Source organism: Lacerta agilis, chromosome 5 (assembly GCF_009819535.1).
Source record: "Lacerta agilis isolate rLacAgi1 chromosome 5, rLacAgi1.pri, whole genome shotgun sequence".
In the NCBI taxonomy this organism is placed as follows: domain Eukaryota; kingdom Metazoa; phylum Chordata; class Lepidosauria; order Squamata; family Lacertidae; genus Lacerta; species Lacerta agilis.
Genome location: NC_046316.1, coordinates 9,851,061 through 9,876,060, shown reverse-complemented (window position 1 = coordinate 9,876,060; position 25,000 = coordinate 9,851,061). Strand labels below are relative to the sequence as shown.

Sequence of the window (25,000 nt, the reverse complement as noted above, 5' to 3'; positions counted from 1 at the left end):
CAATTAAATGTTGTTATAGCTGTGACCTTCATTCAATTAAGACACAAGGAAGTGTCTGCAATTGGCTTTGCATTTAAGTCTCCTAAATTTAGAACGCAGATAAAAATCATTATTCAGCCTTTGCTGATACACGCAATTAAAAGCAGGCTAAATAAAAATGGAATGATAACAATGCGCTGCACATTGTAATCGTCTTTTAAATTGTGCATTTCCTTAGCCATAGCTCGGAAAGCCTGATTTTTCTATACGCATAATAACACCCACAACCTGGTTAAGCCAGCCTATTTTCAGTTTAAAATAATGGGCAGCCCAGTTATATTCACATTTGCCTCTAGTCGGGCTAAATCCAAGTCCTGTGGCATAACTGGATTGTGGCTTCCCTCGTTACAGCCCAATTAAACTGAAGTACTTGGGTTTTGGCTACTTAATCCCACTGATAATAAGTGGGACTGAATATGCTTAACTCTGGGTGCGTGAGGTTTTCAGAATGAACTACCCAAGGCCATTGTTGGTCTGCATGGAAGCCGCGGGGCAAAACTGTCAATATGCAGATTGTTGCTAAAAGTGAGAAGAAACTTTCTATAAGCTGTATCAGCTAGTCTCAGGGCCAAGCTACATAAGATGTTAATTGTGTGCATGCTATTAACGTAAACATATTTTTTTAAAAAGTGAAAATGGTAACCAGAGGGATGGTGGCAGCAGGCTTGGGACTGGTGTGTGCGCTTAATTTTTTCTTTTAACTTTATTCATCCACACCATTCTAACAAAAAGCTCTTCTCCGAATCTGCTGCTTGCATTTTAAGGGCATCTCTCGTTGCATTGGATTACCGGTAATTAATATGCAAATAGCAGCTTCAGAGAGGGTTTTTTTATTCTTGGAATCATGGCTGGGAGCAGCGAAGGGAGAGGTAGTTAAACTTCCCAACATGATAAGTCGATCCCTGCTGGATCAGACTGAAGGCCTGTCTCAGGGGTCGGCAAGGTCTATCTTGCCTGGGCTGGATCCGTCCCGCAGAGGTCCCTCTGTGGGCCGGATCGTGCGGAAGCGAGTCCCTGCGCCGTGCTGTGCCGGTTTAGCGCAGCGCGCAAGCGGGCAGCTCAGTTCAGAGCCGGCTCGTGGGCCGGTCAAGCGACCTCTGCGGGCCACTTCCAGCCCATGGGCCTTAGGTTGCTGACCCCTGGCCTATCTGATCATGCCAAGTTTGCAGGTTCAATCCCCATATGGGACACCTGCATATTCCTGCATTGCAGTGGGTTGGACTAGATGAGCCCCGGGGTCCCTTCCAACTCTAGAATTCTATGATTCTATTTTGTCCGGCAGATTTCCCTGGGGAGCCTCCAAGCAGGGCATGAGCAAAGATCTTTATCCTACTGTTGTTAGGATCTCACCTTATACCAAGTCAAACCATTGGTTCGGCTAGCTCTGAACTGTCTCTACTGACTGGCTCCTCTAGGGTTTCAGGCTCTCTCAGCTGTACCTGAAGATGCCGGGGGTTGAATCCAGCACCTTCTGCATAATGTGGAGGCAGCTCAGGCTTCCCCATAGCCGATAACTTACTCAACAAAAGGGGCACAGGTTGATTTCAGTTCCTCTTTAACCGGGCCTTTGGCCGAATGACATCCAACGCCCCTTTAAAATGTGCTGACGGTGGGTTATTGGGTTGCGTTTGTTTTTATTATGTATTTTGTGTTTTCATATTTTGATTTTCTGTTGTAACCACCCCACCCCAGACCTGCAAATATAGGGTAGTATCCAAATTTAATTAACTAATAATAAATAAATCTAGTTTGGGCCCAATGAAAGTGATTTTATGATGGTCATTCTTTTGGCGGCCTGACCAAACATAGGTTATGAAGAACAGATACAAGAAATAAGCAGGTCTGTTCTTCTTGCAGTTCAGTTTGTTTGGGGGAAAAGCTGTATAGCGAGGCAATGAATAGATGACCCTGCTGTCTCAAGATCAGAAACGGACTGGATGGCTTTTGGTCCCTCAAAGCATATGATCCTACTTTCTACCGTGTCAAAGAATTGGTACTTCTAGCCCAGGGGTTTCCCAAACTTGGATCTCATGCTGTTTTTGGACTATAGTCCCCATCATCCCTGACCACTTGGTCCTGCTAGCTAGGGATGACGGGAGTCGTAGTCCCAGAAAGGGCTGGAGACTCGGAGTTTGGGAAATCTCGATCTAGCCCATGCGATAGCAACAGTGTTGCCCTCCAGATGCCGTTGAACTACAACTCCCACCGCCATTGGCCATTAGTCATGCCAGCTGGGGCTGATGGGAGTTGGAGTCCAGCAGAATCTGGAGGGCGACAGCATAGGCCGTCCCAGTCTAACCTACTTTGCCGCGGTATAGCATACATTTGAGTTATCCTCTGCATTCAGTCTTCCGTTTCCAACTCCTGAGACACAGGTGATGGAAAAGCTCCACCGTGGTTGATGGGGAGGGGTGGCAGCACTGACTTGACCTGTCACTGGTGTTGCTTCTTACTGGGAGGCAGTGGGAAATCAGCTTGGTGCCGGCGCACTGGGAGAGCCATTCCCCACCTGTCAGATGCACCAGTGCCAGTGATGGAAGCTCAGGTAAATGCTGCTTCTTCTCTTGCCGGTCCCTACTGCAAGAGGTTCATAGAATAGTAGAGCCGGAAGGGACCCCGAGGGTCTTCTAGTCCAACCCCTTGCAATGCAGCAACCTGGACTAAATCATCCATGAAAAGATGGCCATCCAACCTCTGCTTAAAAACCTCCAAGGAAGGAGAGTCCACAATCTCCCGAGGGAGTCCGTTCCACTGCCAAACAGCCCTTCCCATCAGAAAATTCTTCCTGGTGTTGAGTCGGAATCTCCTTTCGTGTCACAAAAAGCCATTGGTTTGAATCCTACCTTCCAGAGCAGGAGAAAACAAGTTTGTTCCCTCTTCCATGTGACAGCGCTGAGATATTTGAAGATGGCTATCCTATTGATCCCAGCTTGGTCCCTGCTCCTGCCCACCTAGCAGTTCAAAAGCACGTCGAAGTGCAAGTAGATAAATAGGTACCGCTCCGGCGGGAAGGTAAACAGCGTTTCCGTGCACTGCTCTGGTTCACCAGAAGCAGCTTAGTCATGCTGGCCACATGACCTGGAAGCTATCTGTGGACAAACGCCGGCTCCCTTGGCCTATAGAGCGAGATGAGCGCCGCAACCCCAGAGTCGGACACGAATGGACCTAATGGTCAGGGGTCCCTTTACCTTTATCCTATACAAAGGCAAGCTAACCTCAAAGGTGCATTTAATCCTCACGTGTGGGGAAAAGCCTTCCATTTGATAATTGTCCTTCCCATATTTTTTTCCCCTGTGTTTAAATCAGGTGCTTATGCCCTACAAAAATTATTTATTGTGTTTCATTGAATAAGGAGAGATGCAGATATTCCTGTTGTAGCTCCCTGGTGCAGCCTGGTTTTAATAGGCAGAAGCTGGTGCTCTCTTACCGTCTCATCAAAGCAGAAGAGGAAAGGAAATTCACACAAATGACAATAGTTTGGTGCCCAAGCAAGGCTGCCTATTGGTTCCTTTCTTCCCCATTCAGGTCTGGTTCCAGAACAGAAGGGCAAAATGGAGGAAAACAGAGAGAGGCGCTTCAGACCAAGAAGGACCTAAGGAGACGATGGCCGAGGTGACACCCCCAGGAAGGAATTTAAACTCTCCCTCTCCGGTTGACCAAACCAGGAATAAGAAGGAGAGCCTGGAGATTCAGCAGAGGTAAGGTTGCCTCGACTTGATATGCATTTAGTGCTGGGTGGAAGTTTGAAAGCATTTTTTTGATTTTCATTTTTTGATTTGGGTGGGCGGAGGGGGGGGGGAAGAGACTTACAGGCCAACGTCTCAATCCTGAACATGGAGCTACATCGAACACACACTTTTTTGGTAATGTGTTTGGGTTAGGATCATAGGAGCCAGTTCCTGGGATCAAGGTCCCTTCTCCCCAGTAAAATATTTGAGGGCCTCTCTCAAGTTGAAGCTATTCCTGGGAGCACACAGTGGCAGTAAAAGAAGGGGGGAAAGGGGTGTGTGTGTGGTAGCGACGGGTGGATGAAATCGCTGGTGAACTTGCACGGAGACAGAAACAGAGAGAAAGAAGCAGAGCTGGCTGCAACCAGGGACAGAACCCAGCCAAAGAGCCTCACATGCATGGGGGGAAGATAGCAGAGGTTTAGTGATAGTTGCTACTTGTGCCTGAAGAGTCACGTAGCGCCTTAAATAATAACATATTTAATGCGGCTTTTGCTTTTGTTGGTTGAGCACACGTCACCCATTGTATGAATTGTTATCTTAATTGGCAGATACGGGTAGGTGTGCCCGTTCCCACACACGACGCAGCGGCTGTAACGGTTGTATGCAGTGGGGCCCAGAGGCCATGAATGCGAGAAGTTGCAGTGAGGCTGCAGAGTCCAACATAAGACCAGAGACTTGGCTCATGGCACCCATAACCGATGATAATGTGTGTGTTTGTGTTTCTAGCTTCGGCTAGACATGCTAATTTAACACATGTAGAGTGAAAGATTGGTTACCCAGGTGGTCAAAGGACAGCTGTTTTTAGTTGAATGTGCTGAGATGCAATCACAGACTTTTTTAATGTTTGGGTCAATTATTTTTATAGGATTAACACACACTTATATATCAGGCTTAGAGTTAGGGTGTGGCTGCAGTCTTACCGGTACCCAGAGAAAATCTCAATGGATATTCAACTAAGGGATCATCCTTGCCTCTTTCCCCCAAGGGAACCCAATCTGTACTGCTGAATCAGAGCAAACACCAATCAGGTTTTCTCCAGATTGACATTTATTCCAATTTATCACTGAATTGCTGGTTTTCTTGGGGAAAGTGGGAAGGCGAAAGCAAAATCTCTCAGACTCATGTTTTCTAGGTATGGGACAAGCGCAGGTCTGGATCAGCCCCAAGTCTTGCTCAGAGTAGACCCACTGAAATTAATGAGCACGACCAAGCTAGAGCCACTAATTTCAATGAATTAGTTGAATCCCACCCAATGAATTAAATGGGACTTACTTCTGAGTAGACTTGCATAGGGTTGTGCTATGGTGAACTTGTAAAAAGAAAGCTATTCCTTTTTATTCACTTATAAAAGTGAGTAAACATAGCATAAAAAAGAGCAGAAAGAAACCATAGTTACAATTAAGCCCGTATCGAATAATAGAATGTAGAAGTTGGAAGAGACCATGAGGGTCATTTAGTTCAGCTGACTGCAGTACAGGAATCCTGCACACACAGAACCAGATTTTCCGATTGATTCAACTTCTGCATACTGGTGGTTCTGTTTGGCGTTCACATAGAAAGCAAGAGCATTTTCTTGCACCGGGATTCAGTACTTGAGTGCAAAGTACACATTGCACACACTAACTTGGTCTTAAAGGCAATGGGCACATGAATATAGCAGCGGTGGCTATTCCCCTGCTCCATCCGTCATTATGATTGGATGCCCAAGGGGCCACAGTGGCTGGGAGAGCCAAACCACCTCTTTTGACTTGTGTGCCAGTTATAGGTAAAGGTGAAGGTACAGGACCCCTGGATGGTTAAGTCTGGTCAAAGGCGACTATGGGGTTGCGGCGCTCATCTCGCTTTCAGGCCGAGGGAGCCGGCGTTTGTCCCCAGACAGCTTTCCTTGTCATGTGGCCAGCATGACTAAACTGCTTCTGGCGCAACAGGACAGGGTGACGTAAGGCAGAGCGCCCGGAAACGCCGTTTACCTTCCCGCCAGAGTGGTACCTATTTATCTACTTGCACTGGCGTGCTTTCGAGCTGCTAGGTTGGCAGGAGCTGGGACAGAGCAACAGGAGCTCACTTCGTCCCGGGGATTCGAACTGCCAACCTTCCAATCAGCAAGCCCAAGAGGTTTAGACCCCCTTTTACCTTTGTGCTAGTTATGACCATGCTTGGGCAGGGATGGCCTGGGCACAGCAAGCCAAGCGTTGGTAACCTAACCTTTGGACTGCCGTTACGCACTTTCCGTCTCGCAAAATAGTGACCACCTGGAGGCACCCGCGGTATGTTTGGTACTTGTGTGGGAGCCAGCGCGCAAAGAGAGGCAAAATGACTGGGATGGTGGGTGGCCTTGAGAGAGAAGGGTCTTCTTGTAACACCAGACATACCAAGATGGAGCGAGTATGAGTGAATTGATGCAATTGATGCTTGAGTTGTACCTATATGGGTTGCTCGGTCAAATTCCAGATTGGGGGTCACCGATTGCAATCGATTCCCCGGAGTTCTGGTTAACATGGTGACAAGGTCAGGCAGCTGGCTCCGGAGCTCTGCAGGTAACGCAATTTTAATTGAGTTTTAATGGGTTTCAACTTCTTTTAAAACCTATTCCCCCCCACCCTCTCCCCCCATTCCTTGCAGCCTCAGCAGAGCCGTCGGTCCCTCCGGACCCTTTTTCCCCTCGTGTCTTCCAGGGACTCTCCTCAACACGGCCACCTACGCCCAGGCTCTGTCACAAGTTGCGTCCCTCAAAGGTAATGGTCTCTTTTTTTAAATCCCAGATTCCGCGGCAGAAAGATGTGCTTTGTGTTTTGAGATGGCGATGATAATAACAACCCAGTTGTGGCTCAGCCGCAGTTTGCTGATTCAGTGGCCCTGATTTGGCTGGGGCTTTTTGGCGCAATGGTTGTCGAATTGGCACTTTTGGACATTGCCTTTTTTGCTTTTCTGTTCTGACTCTATGGGCAAACGCTCTGATTGGTTAGATTTGGGTTGCACTCCTGCATACGCTTATCCAGGAAGAAACTTCACTGGAAACAATGGGACTTACTTCTGAGTAAATATGCAGAGGTTCGTGTTGCATTACGTTCAGTTAACAAAATGTCTAAATGTGATTGGGCTGGTTTATTTGTAGTATTCTGATCTGCAAAGCCAACTGATAAGCCCATGAATGTTCTCCCATAAGGTGGATGTATTGCTTCTTGCCTTCTGAGTGGATCTGGTGGGAAAGCTTATTCCTCCTAAAGGTAAAGATAAAGGGACCCCTGACCATTAGGTCCAGTTGTGGACGACTCTGGGGTTGTGGCGCTCATCTCACTTTTTTGGCCGAGGGAGCTGGCATACAGCTTTCGGTTCATGTGGCCAGCATGACTAAGCCGCTTCTGGCGAACCAGAGCAGCGCATGGAAACGCCATTTACCTTCCCGCCAGAGTGGTACCTATTGATCTACTTGCACTTTGACGTGCTTTTGAACTGCTAGGTTGGCAGGAGCAGGGACCGAGCAATGGAAACTCACCCCGTCGTGGGGATTCGAACCGCCGACCTTCTGATCGGCAAGCCCAAGGCTCTGTGAGAAAGTGGGAAATGACCGTCTCTGCCTGCTGCTCTCTGACATGTGCTGCTGAGTCACACTGTGACTTGTTTCCCATTAGAATGGCTCTGTGGTTTCATTCTCTGCCATTCATGTTTTGCAGAATAAGTGACAGAACAGGCAGTGGGATATCCCAGGATACACAGTGCTGAACTCAGACAGGGGTGACCTGAAGAGGAAGGGGCAGTGGCAGGGCTGGTGCAACATTGGGGGCTGGGCCCGGATCTGCGTTGGGTGGCATTGGGGCATTTGCCTGCAGCGGTAGAAAGTCTCAGGCCAGCTCCGAACTCAGATTTGAACCCTGGTTTGTTCACAAAGCTGCAGTAGTTCATCAGTAAAAAGCCAATTGTTGGCCTTGGTTCACTTGCTTGTGCAAACTGGATTGTTTTCATGAATGAATAAGGCAGCTCTTTGGTCTGCTTGTGGCACATAGAGTTAGAAGGGTATTAAAGGTTGCCTTGTCCAGCCCTCTGCTTGGAATCCAGACCTAGAGTATTCTCTGACCAGCCTCTGTTTGAAGACCCACCCCAGATAATTGGTTATATTGTCAGAGGCGATGTTAGGGTTGTGCAACCCGTTTGGCCACAACTGGGTACTGCTGAATTTTGACAGCCCAAAGCCTGCCACTGCTATTGTTGAGTCACTCTTACCGTCGAAAGGTCACTACGAATGTTCAACCAAAATCTACCCTCCTGTAACTTTAGCCAATCCGATCTGCTCTCTTGAGACAACAGAGAACAAGTCTTTGCTCTTCTCTTTGTGGCAGACCTTCAGGTATTTGAAGATCGCTGCCCTGTCTCCCTTCAGTCTTCTCTTCTCTTGGTCAAATGCACTGAAGTTTCTTCAACCTTCCTTCATAGGACTTGATTCCAAACCCCCGACCGTCTTCGTTGGTTTCCTCTCAACCCATTGCAATTTGTCTGCATCCTTCTTGAAGTACCAGAATTGAACACAATATTCCACTGAAGCCTGACTAGTGCAGAATAAAGTGGAACAATTACTTTCTGAGACTTGGAAGCTACACTTCCAGTAAGGCAGTCTAAAATGGCACTAGCCTTTTTTTTTTTTTACAGGAACATCACACTGCTGACTCATATTCAGCTTGTGACTATGAGGCTGAGATTCCCCATCCCATAGCTGTGTATTTTATGGGCAGATAGCCCGAACACAGAGCTATCCACCTGCCTCTGTTTAATTTCATTGTTAGTTTTGGTCCAGTTTCCCATTCCTTCAAGGCCAGGTTGAACTTCATTCCTGCCCACTGAGGTATGAATAGCTTAAAGCTCTCTTCACCAGGTTTGCCGTGCTTCAGCCAAACACAGTTCTCCAGTTCTCGTGATGTGCATTCCTTTATCGAGGAAGAACTTGCAGGTTAAAAGTGTGAGTCATTTGAAGTTGTTTTGTTTCTTTTTAAACCTGGAAATAGCAACTGCAAAAAGACTTGATTAGTATTGGGACCACAGCACGTGGGGAGGGTTGTGGATAATGCCTTCCTTTTGTGCTGTTGTGCCAACGAAGATTTTCATTGCAGATCTTGTAGTGTAACTACGCACCTTTTATCAGCTTTGATTCTTCCAACGTTCAACATCATTAGATGTCCATGCATTCTAGTGGGGGGCGGGATATCAATTTTATCGACATCATGCATCATCATCTCTACATGTCCCTCCCCCCTGTGTCAATACCGTATTTTTCGCTCCATTGGACGCACCGGACCATAGGGCGCACCTCATTTTTAGAGGAGGAAACAAGGAAAAAAAAATATTTTTCTGGTTTTCCTCCTCTAAAAGCCCCCCCCCCCCCCTTTTGAGGATCAGCTAAAAGTTTTGCAGCTTTTTTGCAAAGGGAAAAACCCTGGGTTTTTGGTTTGTTTGTTTTGTTTTGTTTTTTTGAGGATCAGCTAAAGGTTTTGCATTTTTTTTGCAAAGGGGGAAAAGCAAAGAGGAAAAGCCCCATTTTTATGGGGATTTAACTCACATTTCTGAAAAATCTTAAGAAAAGGGAGCTGTTTCTACTGTTTCCAGACAGATAATCTAATCAGCCAGTCACATGCCCTGGGGAAACAAACAACCTCCCTCTGCAGCACATTCAACAAAGGAGGGCGGGGCTGAAAGGGAACCGGGACTCTTATCTCTCTCCCGATCTCTTACTGATCAGCTGCTGAGCGGGGGTCCTTTCAACACTCCCTTTTCTCTTTGTAAAATAAAAAGCACAATCTGCTTTTGGCCCCTGGGCAATTCAGCTCTAGGGACCACCATTCGCTCCATAAGACGCACAGGTATTTCCCCTTACTTTTTAGGAGGAAAAAAGTGCGTCTTATGGAGCAAAAAATACGGTACCTTTTCTCTAAACTAAAATCCCCCAACGCTATAACCTTTTCTCATAGGAGAGCTGCTCCTTCCGTGGCCCTATTGCTTCCTTCTATGATTGCTAATCGGAGTAGGCCAGTCGGGCAAGAGGTTCTCCAGTAGACTGCCACCATACTTGCCCCAAGTTCCCACTAACCCTGGCATACCCCCCCAACTTTGCTCTGATGAAAATGTCCTATTCAATGACGACGACAATGATTTTTTATTTAATGATTTTTTTCAGTTAAAAAAATTATCCATAAATTTTCTGAATAATAAAATCGTCGTCGTCGTTTTTTAGACGGCAACGATTTTATTATTCATACCCCACCCATATGACTGGGTTGCCCCAGCCACTCTGAGTGGCTTCCAACATATATAGAAACGTAATAAAACATTAAACATTTTTTTTAAAGCTTCATTATACAGGGCTGCTTTCCCATGTCTTCTAAAGGTTGTATAGTTACTTATCTCCTTGGCTCAGGGGTCACATAACTCCATACCCTCCAACATTTCTCCAATGAAAATAGGGAATCCTACTGTGGGTTAAAAACCACAGAGCCTAGGGCTTGCCAATCGGAAGGTCGGCGGTTTGAATCCCCACGACTGGGTGAGCTCCCGTTGCTCGGTCCCAGCTCCTGCCAACCTAGCAGTTCGAAAGCACGTCAAAGTGCAAGTAGATCAATAGGTACCGCTCCGGCGGGAAGGTAAAGGGCGTTTCCATGCTCTACTCTGGTTCGCCAGAAGCGGCTTAGTCATGCTGGCCACATGATCCGGAACCTGTACACCGGCTCCCTCGGCCACGGCCAGTAAAGCGAGATGAGCGTCGCAACCCTAGAGTCGTCCACGACTGGACCTAATGGTCAGGGTTCCCTTTATCTTTACTATACCTAATGACATCCTAAGGAAAAGTGGGATATTCCGGGATCAAATTAGAAAGCGTGAAGGCTTCTGTAAATCCGGGACTGTCCCTGGAAAATAGGGACACTTGGAGGGTCTGCCCTGGGCAGTATTGTTTTCTGGGAATTCAAGGCAAATACCTACAAGGGGATGCAGAGGTGGTATCCAACTTCCCTGCATCTTCCCAGAAGCCCAAGGTAGCTTGCTTTTCTCTGTCAGCCCCCACTTACTGAGCATTTCAAGAGCCAGTAGTCTAGACACGTCGGGGTGAAATTCTCTTTCAGCAGGGCAAAAATACCTGCACCAGGTAGGCCTGTGTTACAGCTCCACCCCCTTGAGCATGTTGGTTGCGCTTTTCTGAACCTCTTCCAGCTCCACAATATCTCTTTTGAAGTATTTAGGGAATTGCCTGAGCTCCTTCCCATTATACTGCACACAGAGACCTGATTAACAGGTTGACTGCAGCCTTCTGGGAGCTACACCGCTGTGACCTGAGTCGCAACCAGTCCCCTAACACCTACGTGTAAGGAGGAAATGTGTGGCTTAGGGCAGATCGACACGCATCTCCTAAAAGAATCCCAGGAACTACAATTTGTTAAGGGTGCTGGGAATTTTACCTAGGCAAGGGGCAAACTACAGTTCCCAGGATTCTCTGGAGGAAATCTGTGCTTTAAATGTACATTAATTGCAAGTTAAATTTATGAGAACCAGTGTGGTGTAGTGGTTAAGAGTGGTGGACTTGTAATCTGGTGAACCGGGTTCACGTCTCCGCTCTTCCACATGCAGCTGCTGGGTGACCTTGGGCTAGTCACACTTCTTTGAAGTCTCTCAGCCCCACTCACCTCACAGAGTGTTTGTTGTGGGGGAGGAAGGGAAAGGAGAACGTTAGCTGCTTTGAGACTCCGGGTAGTACCGTATATTCCGGCGTATAAGACGACTGGGCGTATAAGACGACCCCCAACTTTTCCAGTTAAAATATAGAGTTTGAGATATACTCGACCACAGATTTTCCACCCGGCGTATAAGACGACCCCCGACTTTTGAGAAGATTTTCCTGGATTAAAAAGTAGTCTTATACGCCAGAATATACTGTAATAAAGCGGGATATCAAATCCAAACTCTTCTTATGGTGTGGCTCTGCCTGTATATAGGTTTTTTGGCATGCACCCGATGAGTGAACATTTGAGAGTGTGCCAGGTTCCCTTCTACCTTTTTTCCCCTAAATATCTGGCGGTAGCTGCCACTTGCTCCTTGTGTAGATGGGGCCGCTCATCCAGGGTTTGTGCGTTTCTGATTTTTGTAAGAGGATCTTGCCTTCCTCCCCGGGAATCTATAATATTAGCACCTTCGTGATGTTGCATTGTGGAGCCTTCGACTGAACACTGAGCTACAAAAGGAAAATCCCTCGCCGGGCGTGATTTATTTATGCTCTGTGCAATAACACGGAGTTACCAGGAGAAATCAACAAGCTTAAAAGCAAGGACCCCCAGAGCAGTTCCTTAATGGACAAAGGCAATAGTGCAATTCATTAATGGAGAGATTATTAATGGGGGTAAACAGGAATCTCTGGTTTTCGGCGGAAATTCTCTAATCGTTGTGGGAGAGCCTCCCTTCCACTCCTACAGAACTTCCCCGGATCCTCTGTTGCCCAGAGTGCAGGTTGGAAGGAGATAAATGATTACGTTTGCCATGGGATGACTTGCACGGTGCATGGCCGCCTCCCTCGCAATGTTGCTTGCTCCATTGGCGTAGCGGCCTATGTTGCAGCCATTGATGGGAAAGCGGCTTTTGCATTATACATCAAAGCACCGGGCAGGATCGATCAGGATCATTCAGGGTTAGTGCGCTGCTGTGGTTGCAAAAGGTTTTGCGGAGGCTTAATTGTGGTGCCTGGGAGGAAAAGGGTTGTTAATTGTCCTGGACGAGTGGAATTTGTCAATGCCCAGGACCCCACCCAGCCCCGTTGTACTGAGAAGCAGGAAGGCAAGGATTTACACAGAACCAATGCTGCTCTTCACAAACCTTTTAGGACACACCTCCCAACAACAACAACAACAATTATTATTATTATTAAATTTGTATACACCTCTTCATCTATAGATCACAGGGCGGTTCACAACATAAATTTGTGGCCAGGGAAAAAATCTGTATAATATTTTTTGTTGTTGTTCAGTCGTTCAGTTGTGTCCGACTCTTCGTGACCCCATGGACCAGAGCACGGCAGGCACGCCTATCCTTCACTGCCTTTCGCAGTTTGGCCAAACTCATGTTCCATGGAATTTTCTTGGCAGGGATACTGGAGTGGCTTGCCAGTTCCTCCTCCAGGTGGATCACGTTTGGTCCAAACTCTCCACTATGACCTGTCCATCTTGACCTGTCCATAGCTTCCCTGAGTAATTCAAGCCCCTTCGCCACGACAAGGCAGTGATCCATGAAGGGGCTGTATAATATTATATATTTGCAATTTGTAGAGCAGGCAGCAATGGTTAATAATAATAATAATAATAATAATAATAATATAATTTTATTGTTTCTACCCCACCCATCTGGCTGAGTTGCCCCAGCCACTCTGGGAGGCTTCCAGCACATATAAAAACATCAACCATTAAAAACTTCCCCCCCCCCGACATTTTATTGGTTTTACAGATAAAGAGTACAAATAAACACAAATCAATAAACTCATACTGTATGTGGAGATTCTCCGAATCTTGAAACTTTCCCCCCATCCCATCCATGGAGTCTTATTTTAAACATCTACAACTGCATACTACTCCATACACCATTTTTTATATACCGTATTTTCCGGCGTATAAGACGACCCCCAACTTTTCCAGTTAAAATATAGAGTTTGAGATATACTCGACCGCAGATTCTCCACCCGCCGTATGACGACCCCTGACATTTGAGAAGATTTTCCTGGATTAAAAAGTAGTCTTATACGCCAGAATATACAGTATATTCTATTTTGTTTCGACCCTGATGTCTTCCATGGTTGGGGAAACTTCAGTTTGTGCAAAATGCAGCCGCCAGAATAGTGGCTGGAGTCAGCTGATCAGAGCATATTACTCTGATCTTGTATGATCCACGTTGGTTTCCAGGCTTATTGTAAAGTGCTGGATTTGATCCTTAAAGCCCTAAACAGCTTGGTACCTGGGTATCTATACGGTTCATTCAACTTTTGAGACTTTGCACCAGTTTCTGGCTGCCGAGTGACACACAGCGGGCATCCACTAGGGACAGGGCCTTTTTAGCTGTGGCACCAGCTTGCTGGAATCCTGTCCCTGGAGAGGCGTGATAGGTTCCACCCAGGCCTTTGGGCGCCAGGCCAATATAGGTTTCAGAACGTCTTCTTTTACCATTCTTGAGCTTGATTTCTGACTATGATGCTATTTCCTTTCTCTCATATACGCATGTGTGTGTGTGTGTGTCCCTGTAATGCAAATTCCAGGGGATTGAGGGAGGGAGAGGAGGAGGAGAAGAAGAATCAGAACAAAATGAAAAATTCTTTCATAAAAACATTAAACGAAAAAGGATCAGGGCTGGTCTCAGCAGCATTGGGCAGGGCAGTGAGAAAAGAGAGCAGACAGTTGAATGTTTGTGGGGCTGTTGCTGTGTGGGTTGTCTATAAAGATGGGGGGGGGGATTAACAGTTGGAGATCTTTACCGCCGTTTGAAAAACCCGTTTCAAAATAAAAGCTCTTAACATTTCCCTTTCTTCTCTTCTCACCCACGTAATTTCCTTTGCCCCATTCATCTGATACATGTAGGGCAGGAGCAGTTAAAGTGAGGACTGTGCCATCTTCATGTGTTTGCAGGATTTAAGCCCCTGCTTGATGCTGTTCTGTTAAGGCTCCCCCCCCCCCCAATTTGTGTGTACATCTTCCCCACTTCTACAACAACAACAACAACTTATTATTTATACCCCACCCATCTGGCTGGTTTTCCCCAGCCACTCTGGGCAGCTCCCAATAGAATATTAAAAACCTGATAAAACACCAAACATTAATAAGTTTCCTAAACAGGGCTGCCTTCAGATGTGTTCTGAAAGTCAGATAGTTGTTTATTTCCTTGACATATGGTGGGAGGGTGTCACCACTGAGAAGGCCCTCTGCCTGGTTCCCTGTAACCTCACTTCTCACAGGGAGGGAACCGCCAGAAGGCCCTCGGAGCTGGACCTAAGTGTCTGGGCTGAACGATGGGGGTGGAGACGCTCCTTCAGGTATACTGGGCTGAGGCCATTTAGGACTTTAAAGGTCAGCACCAACACTTTGAATTGTGCTTGGAAACGTACTGGGAGCCAATGTAGGTCTTTCAGGACCGGTGTTATGTGGTCTCGGCGGCTGCTCCCAGTCACCAGTCTAGCTGCCGCATTCTGGATTAATTGTAGTTTCCGGGTCACCTTCAAAAGTAGCCCCATGTAGAACGCATTGCAGTAGTCCAGACTGGCTTCCAGTTCAGGTTTATAGGGCTTTTGTACATTCAGTCTCTCTCTCTCTCTCTCTCTCTCTCTCTCTCTCCCTCTCCCTCTCCCTCTCCCTCTCCCTCTCCCTCTCCCTCTCCTCCCCTTTTCCTGTACTACTGTTGTTGCTCAGGATATGTTTGTCTTTAATTTGGAAAACTATGCATTTGTAATGCTTCATGGCAGCACTGCACATTCAGACTTCAGCTCGTCCCTAGTAAGCCCTGCATCACACCTCCACTGGTGTTGTGTGTTTATTACGTGCTGCACTTCACAGGCGATTCCCTTATTTGAGATGTTTAGGAGCATTTCTGATGGAGCAAGGCAAGCTGGAGTGATCTGTGTTTACATGGATCTCGCAATATACGAAAGTTTTATTTGTTCTGCGTGTAAGCCTGTGACATGGAAGTATCTTCTGTGCCCTGTTTTCATACGCTATTTAATATATAGGTGAAATACAGCCGAATTACCCTGAATGTCCTTTTTGGGGTATAATTTTTTTTATTTTTTAATAATAGAGTTTTTAAGATTTTATTTATACTTTTCAGATTAATACATTTTGTCGAATTTTTGTTGTTGTTGTTCAGTCGTTCAGTCGTGTCCGACTCTTCGTGACCCCATGGACCAGAGCACGCCAGGCACGCCTATCCTTCACTGCCTCCCGCAGTTTGGCCAAACTCATGTTAGTAGCTTCGAGAACGCTGTCCAACCATCTCATCCTCTGTCGTCCCCTTCTCCTTGTGCCCTCCATCTTTCCCAACATCAGGGTCTTTTCTAGGGAGTCGTCTCTTCTCATTTGTCGAATTTACAACCACCTTAACATTTCAAAACTTGACTTCCATCACTCTCTTTCCGCGGTTCCTTAAATTTATTTTTCATGTCTTCTGTGTATCCAAGTCAACTTAATTTGCTCGTTAAATAATAGCGCTTGTTTAATCCTTTAATCTACTATTCTGTGCTTGCCTTACCCTGGCGCCCCATTCCTTCTAATAGTGCAATTGGGTAAGTTGATTTGCCGTGGTCCCCACCCCCGGCCACCCTGCAAAGGATATGTACACATGTAGGCTTTGAAAGACACAGGGTTCACTTTTTGCAATGTACTTTTTTGCACAGTGCTATGTCAGTGGTTCGAATCCCTGTGACGGGGTGAGCTCCCGTTGCTCGGTCCCTGCTCCTGCCAACCTAGCAGTTCGAAAGCACGCCAGAGTGCAAGTACAGTGGTACCTCGGGTTAAGAACTTAATTTGTTCTGGAGGTCCGTTCTTAACCTGAAACTGTTCTTAACCTGAGGTACCACTTTAGCTGAGGGGCCTCCCGCTGCCGCTGCTAGATTTCTGTTCTCATCCTGAAGTAAAGTTCTTAACCCGAGGTACTATTTCTGTGTTAGCGGAGTCTTTAACCTGAAGCGCCTGTAACCTGGAGCGCCTGTAAGATAAATAGGTACCACTGTAGATAAATAGGTACCACTCCGGCGGGAAGGTAAACGGCGTTTCCATGCGCTGCTCTGGTTCTCCAGAAGCGGCTTAGTCATGCTGGCCACATGACCTGGAAGCTGTACGCTGGCTCCCACAGCCAGTAACATGAGATGAGCGCCACAACCCCAGAGTCAGACACGACTGGACCTAATGGTCAGGGTTCCCTTTACCTAAGTTCCCTTATATCCCTCTTAAAACAACAAACATTCCACAATCTTATTTAAAGTAGTTTACTCACATTCAGTTCACAGCTGTACGCCAGCTCCCTCGGCCAGTAAAGCGAGATGAGCGCCGCAACCCCAGAGTCGTCCTTGACTGGACCTAACGGTCAGGGGTCCCTTTACCTTTACCTTTATACAATTCTACATACCTTTGTGCAATAACCTTGCCTTACGCTGGAGTTGCTTTCTGCGATGTTGGCACTTGCCTACATACAGGTGGGCCTGTTTTCAAAGTAGCATTCATCGTTGCTTTTTTACTTCTTAGTTTTAGTCTGTCCGTATCCCCTCGGCACTTTTGGTAACCTCACTGGGTTTACCTCACTGCAAACACACACACACTTACTTCCTTGTTTTTTAAAAAAATGAAATTGCACGTTTTTCAATAGACCAGAAGTATTTTAGGAGATGGGGAGTGGCACAGCCCTGTAACATCACTAGTTCTGCCCAATAGGAAACGCTCTTTGTGTACACATGGTGGCAGCAAGTGCTTGAGAAGTGTATTCGCAGCACGAAATGGGTTTAAACCTTTCCTGCAGAATGTGCTTTAGATTAGCCAGGCCCAGGGGGATGACATTGTATGTGCAACACGCCCCCCCCCCGATGCCCCGCATTAAACTAGAGAAATGAACAAACAGCCACAATTGAGAATTATTTCTCAGTAGTTTGTGCACTGATCCCAGGCTCTGGACTCATACAATGTACATATTATTAGAATCATAGAATCGGAGAGTTGGAAAGGACCACGGTGTTCATCTAGTCCGCTGTTTCCCAAATTTGGGTCTCTGGCTGTTTTTGAACTACAACTCCCATCATCCCTGACCACTGGTCCTGCTAGCTAGGGATGATGGGAGTTGTAGTCCAAAAACAGCTGGAGACCCAAGTTTGGGAAACCCATATCTGGTCCAGTCCCAAGCAATGCAGGAAACATTTGGCCAATATGGGTCTTGAACCCATGATCCTGAGATTAAGTCTCATGCTCTAACAACTGGGCTGTATATGGAATAGATGAATAAACAGGGAAGGGAGCCAGAATCCTTTGGAATTGAGGCATACAAAGAGGTTAAATTTTCCCCAAGAAATGAAAACATCTGTATTGTTTTTATTGGACAGTATTGTTTTATTGTATTGTTTCAATTGGTTGAGATTTATTTTATTTTAGTGGGGTGGCATGGAGAGCGAGGAGGTGGGGTGTGGTCTGAGGGGGAAAAGGGCCCACCAGAAACTGCTGTGCCCCACCTCCAACACCTGCCACCTGAGGGATTTAGCAGGAGTTCCTTTGGCAAAATAAATAAATAAATCACCCCTTCTCATCGTCTTGAAAGGATGGTCGGAGATGAGAAGGATTCACGTCAGACTGCTGTGGTCTCCGGTTCAGTCTGTGGCACCAAGAATTAAAAGGATGGCACGTTTGCTGGACTGGGAAAAGGGCCCTTACCTCAGAGAACTGGTGCCTAGAGGTGATGGTGTTGGGCCTAGAGGTGGACCCAGGTATCTGGCTCAGGTGAGCTTTCAGAAAGAAAAACCATCAGAAACCCCTCAGATTCTCAAAACAGAACGATTCAAAAAGGAATCAGCTCTGCTGCTGGGGCTAAGCAGGTTGGCTGTGTGTCATCTGCCTGAGTGGGGGCTCGTGACACCTATGTAGGGATGAGAATAGATGCTAGGAGAATATTTGTTTATTAGATATTATCCTTTGTGGCCCTTTGCAGCTTGAAAGGGAATCTTGGAGAGGCTAGTTTTAGCCTTTTGGTTTAAATAACCCAGGGCGCTTTAAGGCAGACTGGATTCTCCTGGTACTTCCCCCTTAATACAATAATCACACAATCTTGTAAAAGGTCAAAAATTAACATTTGCTCGCTCATAATACTTGTTGGAGAGTAACAGGTACAGCAGCTTTGCTTGGGAAGGCTTGGCATGGTCATTCAGTTGCAAAGGCATACTTTAGTCTAGCTTAAAATGGTGTCTGAACGCCCTCGCATTATTGGCTTGATGGGAGAATGACAAAAGAGGATGTGCAATATATATCGCAGGTAGGACAAGAGAGCGGATACCTTCTCCTATCAGGGCACAGTGGGAGAGTGTCTCTCACAGGGTTCTCTCTAGCAAACTTGCAGGAAAGCTCTATGAGCTTCAGTTCCCGTCATGTGCCTATCTAGAAAACACAAATCGTTGGTTTGACAGCATTGTAAATATCCCACGGACTTGGGGGGAAGAATTGTTAGGCAACGATTCCCAAACCTGCTGCCTTCAACTCCAGTCAGTATGAGTGCTGGCAGGGGCTGATGGGACCTGGAGTCCAAAATGTCCAGAGGGCACCAGGTTGGGAGTGGCTGTGTCGGGGTGCAAGTGTGACAATCGATAAGAGATGTGCTTCAGAATCTAGATCTAGGCGCACCCTGCTCCTCTTCTCCTCCGGCGGTGTCTAGTGGAAAAAGGGATCCCCTTGTGAACCGATCTGTAGTTCAAGTACCACTTTCAGTTAAAATGTGCTTTTGGCAGAGATGAGGCAGGACTAATTTAATTTTTCCTGTCAGTCTCTCTGTAGCAGATCAATTAAACTGTCAAGTGGATCAAATATTTCAGACTGTATTTATTACATTAAGTATTTATGTCCGAGCTCAGCCTTTCAAGCATGATGTAATATAGCAACAGTAGGTGCTCCAGATCAATTTTGCAGAATTTGCTGTAACCTAATGGAGAACTAATTGTGTGTTTTTAATTTAGAATACAGGAGACAGCAGCTTCTTGAAACAATTTAGCAAAGGCCCCGTTCAGATGCTAAGGCTGGGCTTCCACACACTATGAGAGGAGCAGATCTGCTTTCATGTAGGGCAGAGGTTTTCAACCTTTTTTTTTGAGTCCACAGCTCCCTTGACCAACTGCCTTCTTTCTGTGGCATCCCGTGGGGCTCAGGAGCCCAGTTATGTCACCCCATTGCCTGGAGAGCTGGCAGCCCCTCACCCTTTTTCGAACACCCTCCCTTGTGGAGTGTTCCCTCAGTCTCCTCTCCCCTCTCCTTGGGAGTCCCCAGGGCAGCCGCTGCTGCTGCCCCTGGTCTCTGAGCTGCCCCTCCCTGCCCCAAAGAGAGGTACCTCCTCACATTGCCTCACAGGGGCCTGAGACTTGTCTGTCCATTCCCAACAGCAAGCGCTGGCGGACTGGCTGGCTGGGCTCCCTCGCCCGCTTGCTTGCTTACTCCGAGGCTACCTCAGCTCCTGGCAACCAGCACCCCCTGGCCAGCCCCAGAGGCACCATTCGCCTGGGCAGCTCGTAGCCAGGGCTGCTGCAACAAACAGTTGTGCAAGCCTTTGGGAGGCCGAGACGCAAGAGGGCATCAGTGGAGGGAGGGAAGGAAAGAGGGACAGAGGCCAGTGTTGCCTGTGGCACCCCAACCATCATTCAAGGCACCCCAAGGTGCCACGGCACACTGGTTGAAAACCACTGACTAAACGGAGCCTTCCCTTTATAACCATGTTCAGTGCCTCTCTGGGAAACTCTAATAAGACAGCAAAAATTAAACCCAAGCGCTGATTGAAACACCCATTTAGTCCGGCATCCTGTTCTCACAGTGGCGAACCAGAAGCCCATGGGAAGTCTGCAAATAAGAACAACAACAACAACAACAACAACTAATAATAATAATAATATCATAATATAATATAATCATAATAATATATTACTTAAACCACAGAGCCTAGGGCTTGCCGATCAGAAGGTCGGTGGTTCGAATCCCCGCAACGGGGTGAGCTCCCGTTGCTCGGTCCCAGCTCCTGCCCACCTAGCAGTTCGAAAGCACGTCAAAAGTGCAAGTAGATAAATAGGTACCGCTCCGGCGGGAAGGTAAACGGCATTTCCGTGCGCTGCTCTCGTTCGCCAGAATTGGCTTTGTCATGCTGGCCACATGACCTGGAAGCTGTACGCCGGCTCCCTCGGCCATTAACGCGAGATGAGCGCCGCAACCCCAGAGTCTGACACAACTGGATGTAATGGTCAGGGATACCTTTACCCCGCCCATCTGGCCAGGCCTCCCCAGCCACTCTGGTTAGTCCCAACAGAATATTAAAAGCACAGTAAAACATCAAACATTAAAAACTTCCCCAAACAGGGCTGCCTTCAGATGTCTTCTAAAAGTCTGGTCCTCTGCCTGATTCCCTGTAACCTCACTTCTCACAGGGAGGGAACTGCCAGAAGGCCCTTGGAGCTGGACCTTGGTGTCCGGGCTGGACGATGGGGGTGGAGACGCTCCTTCAGGTATACAGGGCCGAGGCCGTTTAGGGCTTTAAAGGTCAGCACCAACACTTTGAATAGTGCTGGGAAACGTACTGGGAGCCAATGTAGGTCTTTCAGTCCCGGTGTTATGTGGTCTTGGCGGCCACTCCTAGTCACTCCCAGTAACGGGATTTTAGTGCTGCAGCATTCTCCCCTTTTGTGACATATTGCCTTTGACAGGGCAGATAGAAAATAGCTTTGCCCTTCATTATTTTGTCTTAATTCTCTTCTAAAGTCATGTTGGCTGCCATCACTGCCTCATGCGGTAGCTCCCATGGAGGTCCTTGTTTTGTGCGTGCCTCCCGTTATTTTATTTATGCAGAAAAGTATTTCTGTACTGCTGTATCGTAAAACATCAAGGCAGTGTGTACAACGTTAAAACATAAAGCACCATTAAAAACAATAACAGATAGCCATTAAAGCAGCTGGCTGGTCAAAAAATTAAAAATTAAACAGCAGCAGAGGCCTGTGGACTGAAAAAGGTCTTCAAAGATACCTGGAAGTCAAAAGTGAGGGCAGCTACCGAATCTTGCCGGAAGAGGATTTCACAGCATGGGGGCCAGTAATGCAAAATACCCGACTTACAGCTGAGGCCATTTGGACCTCTGTAACACAGCACTCCCCTGGGTGATCTTTAGACACAATTCCCACCCGTTCACACACAACAACATTAAAGCTATGTCTGAGCATCCCTTGTGCTGTTCACAGGCCCTCTGCGTTTGTGAAAGTTGCTAACGTGGGGCAGGAAGTGGAAGACGGACCTTTTTAAATGGGAAGAGCATTCTAGTCCCTGTCGTTTTTTCATTTGCAATAAGACAAGTGAAGCACAAACAGCACTTTTCACGTTACGCATGGCTGGAAGCACTCGTAGCTGTTTTGGCTGTGCACTTTCCACAGGCAGTTGTGAAGGCAGAATCAGCGTTTCTTGCCCCGTGTCTTTATAAAAGATACAAATTAGGTAAGATGATATGTCTTTGTCTACCACTGTTTCTCAAAGGCTATATGACTAACCCAGTTCCTATAATTTTACCTCCATATTGTTCATAGTGTTGCCTGGCTTTTCGATAAATGTGGTTAAGTTACACTTTTTAAAATGACTTTAAGAAGTTGTCCATAAAGATGAAATGCTGTTTCTTCGCTGAACCAAAGGTGGGTTTATAGGTATGCGCAGTATGCGAGGAATTAGGGCACCATGTGGCTGAGGCCTCCTCTAAGTTACTAGAATACACGGATAACTGAGGGATACCTTTGAAAAGTGACTACAAACAATGAATTGTCATTGTTGAATTCTAGTATTTTAGCATGTTGAGTCTTTTCCACTCTTCATTTCTTCTCCCTGATCAGGGCCATCAACAGAGGAGTGCAGGTGGTGCGCATGTACTGAGCCCCAAAGCACTCTTAACTTTTTTTTTAAAAGCAAGTTGGACATTTCTGAAAGTTAGAGCACAAACTGTGGAGGCAGCTGTAATGCTTCAGCGTGTGGTAGGCAGCATCGTTGCTAAGGGTGCTCAGAATTGTACAGTTGGAAGGGACCCTGAGGATTATCTTGTTTAATTCACTGCAATGCAGGACTCTTTTGCCCAACGTGGGGCTCGAACCCACGACCCTAAGATTAAGAGTCTCATGCTCTACTGACTGAGCTATCCACTGGGCTAAATCACCTAATTCTGTTGCTAAGCAATGAGAGGAAGGATGTTGATTTGGAAGCGGACCCCCTCAGAGCAGAACAAAAAGGTGGATGAAGGATAATACTGAGATATGTCTGTTACAGCACTTTCTTAACGTCCGCATTATTTAATTCACTCCCAAAGGGCGCTTTCTATACGTAATAAAACAGAATTGACTGGCTTTGGTATATTTTACTCAGAAGTAACTCCTTGAAATAAATCAGGTTTCTTTTCTGCTGAGAAAAATTGGTGATACAGTCTGCCCACCCCGACAGTCTGTGGCTTTGGAACTGCTAATCTAGCCTGAATAGTGTATGCACCAGCTTCATCCGTGGTGCCTACAGGTGGGCAGGGCCCTGGAAAACCCTCCCGGCGCATATTTGTGGAAGTGCATCGCAGCAGCAAACGGCTCTCATCTTTTACCGATGCATTCCGACGGCCGGTGGCGTTTTGTTTTTCCTCCCGCTGCAGGTAGCCCGCTGTGCTCTTGCTGTGTTCCCGACCACATGGGCCTCTCCTTCCTCCCCACGTACGGCTGCCAGAGTAATCGCACGGCGAGCGTGGCAGCCCTGCGCATGAAAGCACGGGAGCACTCAGAGGCTGTGCTGCAGTCGGCGAACCTCCTGGCCTCCAGCAGCCCCACTCCAGCCTCAGGGGCCAAGCCTGGCGCAGAGAATGCCTTGGACAACAAGCCGCCCGTGGCTGTGGAACAGAACGAAAGCGAGAAGAGTGTTTGAGACCCCCCACATGCCGCCTCATAACGAACTCAGCACCCCAAGAAACCAAATCCAAGGGATATACCCTGCAGAAGCTGTCTGGATTTATTTTGAAACTGGAAGGAAACTCGCTCATCTGTTGACTGTTTCAGCAAGCTCTAGGTTTTCTTTGGCCCTCTCTTTTATTGCCACCATCAATTCCTGCTGGATTTCCCGAAATTCTCCATTGCTCTTGCTGAATCTCCAGGTACTGCCTGGTGTTAGTTCTGCTTACAGCGGAACTGGATCCAGGAGCCCTGATGGGAATAGTAGAGAGAGAAGCAAAGGGGCATTATTTGCCTGGTCCCTCGATTCCACCAGATCAGGGTGGGGGAGGGGATGAGGGGTTCCCTAAGCATCACATAACAGGTCCCCCTTCTATTTTAAACAAGAACAACAACCTCTTAGTTGTTCCACAGCGGATGGGTATAGAAAAGCCTGGTCTCATAGGCCCGACGAGCGGAAGTTCCTGGGGTCCAGAGAGCAATATGGACAGAGAAGTCAGTCTTGTTGAGGCTTAGGACACCCCACACAAGGGATTTTATTGCTAATCTATTAGTTTGTTCATTTATTTAGAAGGTTTGTACGCCACCTTTTGAGAGAATGGTCCTCAACGCAGATTACGGGAGATTGTAATGATGCACACACAAGCAAACACCCCCTTGGCCCACATCCAAGCCATCCTGCACAAGTGACCCTGCACATGTGTAGGAGGAAGGAGAGCTAGCCACCCATACTGCAGAGGGGCCTTCAACTTTGCTGGGTATCAATAACACCTTGACTTAGGCCATTCAGGTCTGAGAAGCCGGGCCAACAGCCAGTAGTGTGACAATTCCCTGCAAAAACATTGGGGCCGAATTCCTAGGAATCTGAGTCATCTCTCCATGGGACCATCACTTCATCCTGTTCCCTACGTTCAGTTTGGGACTCAGGAGGGCGCAGACATTCCTGTCAGCGCTGAATATGTTTCTGGCAGAAATATGAATGGGTGAAGATAACAACCTCTCTTTCTAAGGTATAACTTAAGCTAGGATTTGGGGGCAATGAAAATGACTGGAAGGGTCTACGACAACATCTAGGTGATAAATAGGTCTTCTGTCATTGAATGAGCTTGGTCAATGGGATCTTTGGAGCCATCCCTTCCTGGAAAGGGATTTCTGCTTTGCCTGCTAAGTTTGCTTTACTTTCCAAACCGAGGTCCTTTTTGCAACATGTCCCCTCTATTTCCCCTCATCATAGCAGAACTGTAACTTCACACAGGCTGTGCCTCAAGATCCTGTTGAATTTGAGGACATGAGACCATCAGTATATCCCACAGAGCAGAAGGAAGACACACTGGCAGCGGTCCATAACCAAGGGTTTGATTTGTGAGCACAGAGTAGTAATATTTTTTATTTGTCATAGGTATTTCTACCCTGCCCTTCAGATAAACTCCCAGTCGGATGGCATGCAATGGAAGAATCAGATCATTTCAGCAGTGCAATACTACTCATGTGTACTAAAATATAAGTCCTATTGAATTCAACTCCCAGTTGTTTGGAGAACTGCCTTGCAAAATTCTGAGAA

The 25,000-nt window shown here is 47.0% G+C and overlaps 1 protein-coding gene across 2 annotated transcripts in view; it reads left to right on the top strand.

The window, feature by feature from the left end:
• Positions 1-25,000, top strand: part of DRGX (dorsal root ganglia homeobox) — a 33,732-nt gene that overhangs the window by 8,724 nt on the left and 8 nt on the right. The window contains exons 4-7 of one of the 2 annotated variants that reach the window (XR_004426581.1): positions 3,565-3,737; positions 6,393-6,505; positions 23,151-23,642; positions 24,839-25,000. The exon at positions 24,839-25,000 is cut by the window's right edge and continues 7 nt beyond it. Coding sequence is in view for 1 of the 2 variants with exons in the window: in XM_033148455.1 (XP_033004346.1) it covers positions 3,565-3,737; positions 6,393-6,505; positions 23,151-23,416 (552 nt within the window). In the remaining variant the exon portion in view is untranslated. Of the gene's footprint in view, positions 1-3,564; positions 3,738-6,392; positions 6,506-23,150 lie in introns of both variants that reach the window. The other variant, XM_033148455.1, reaches the window with a different exon arrangement.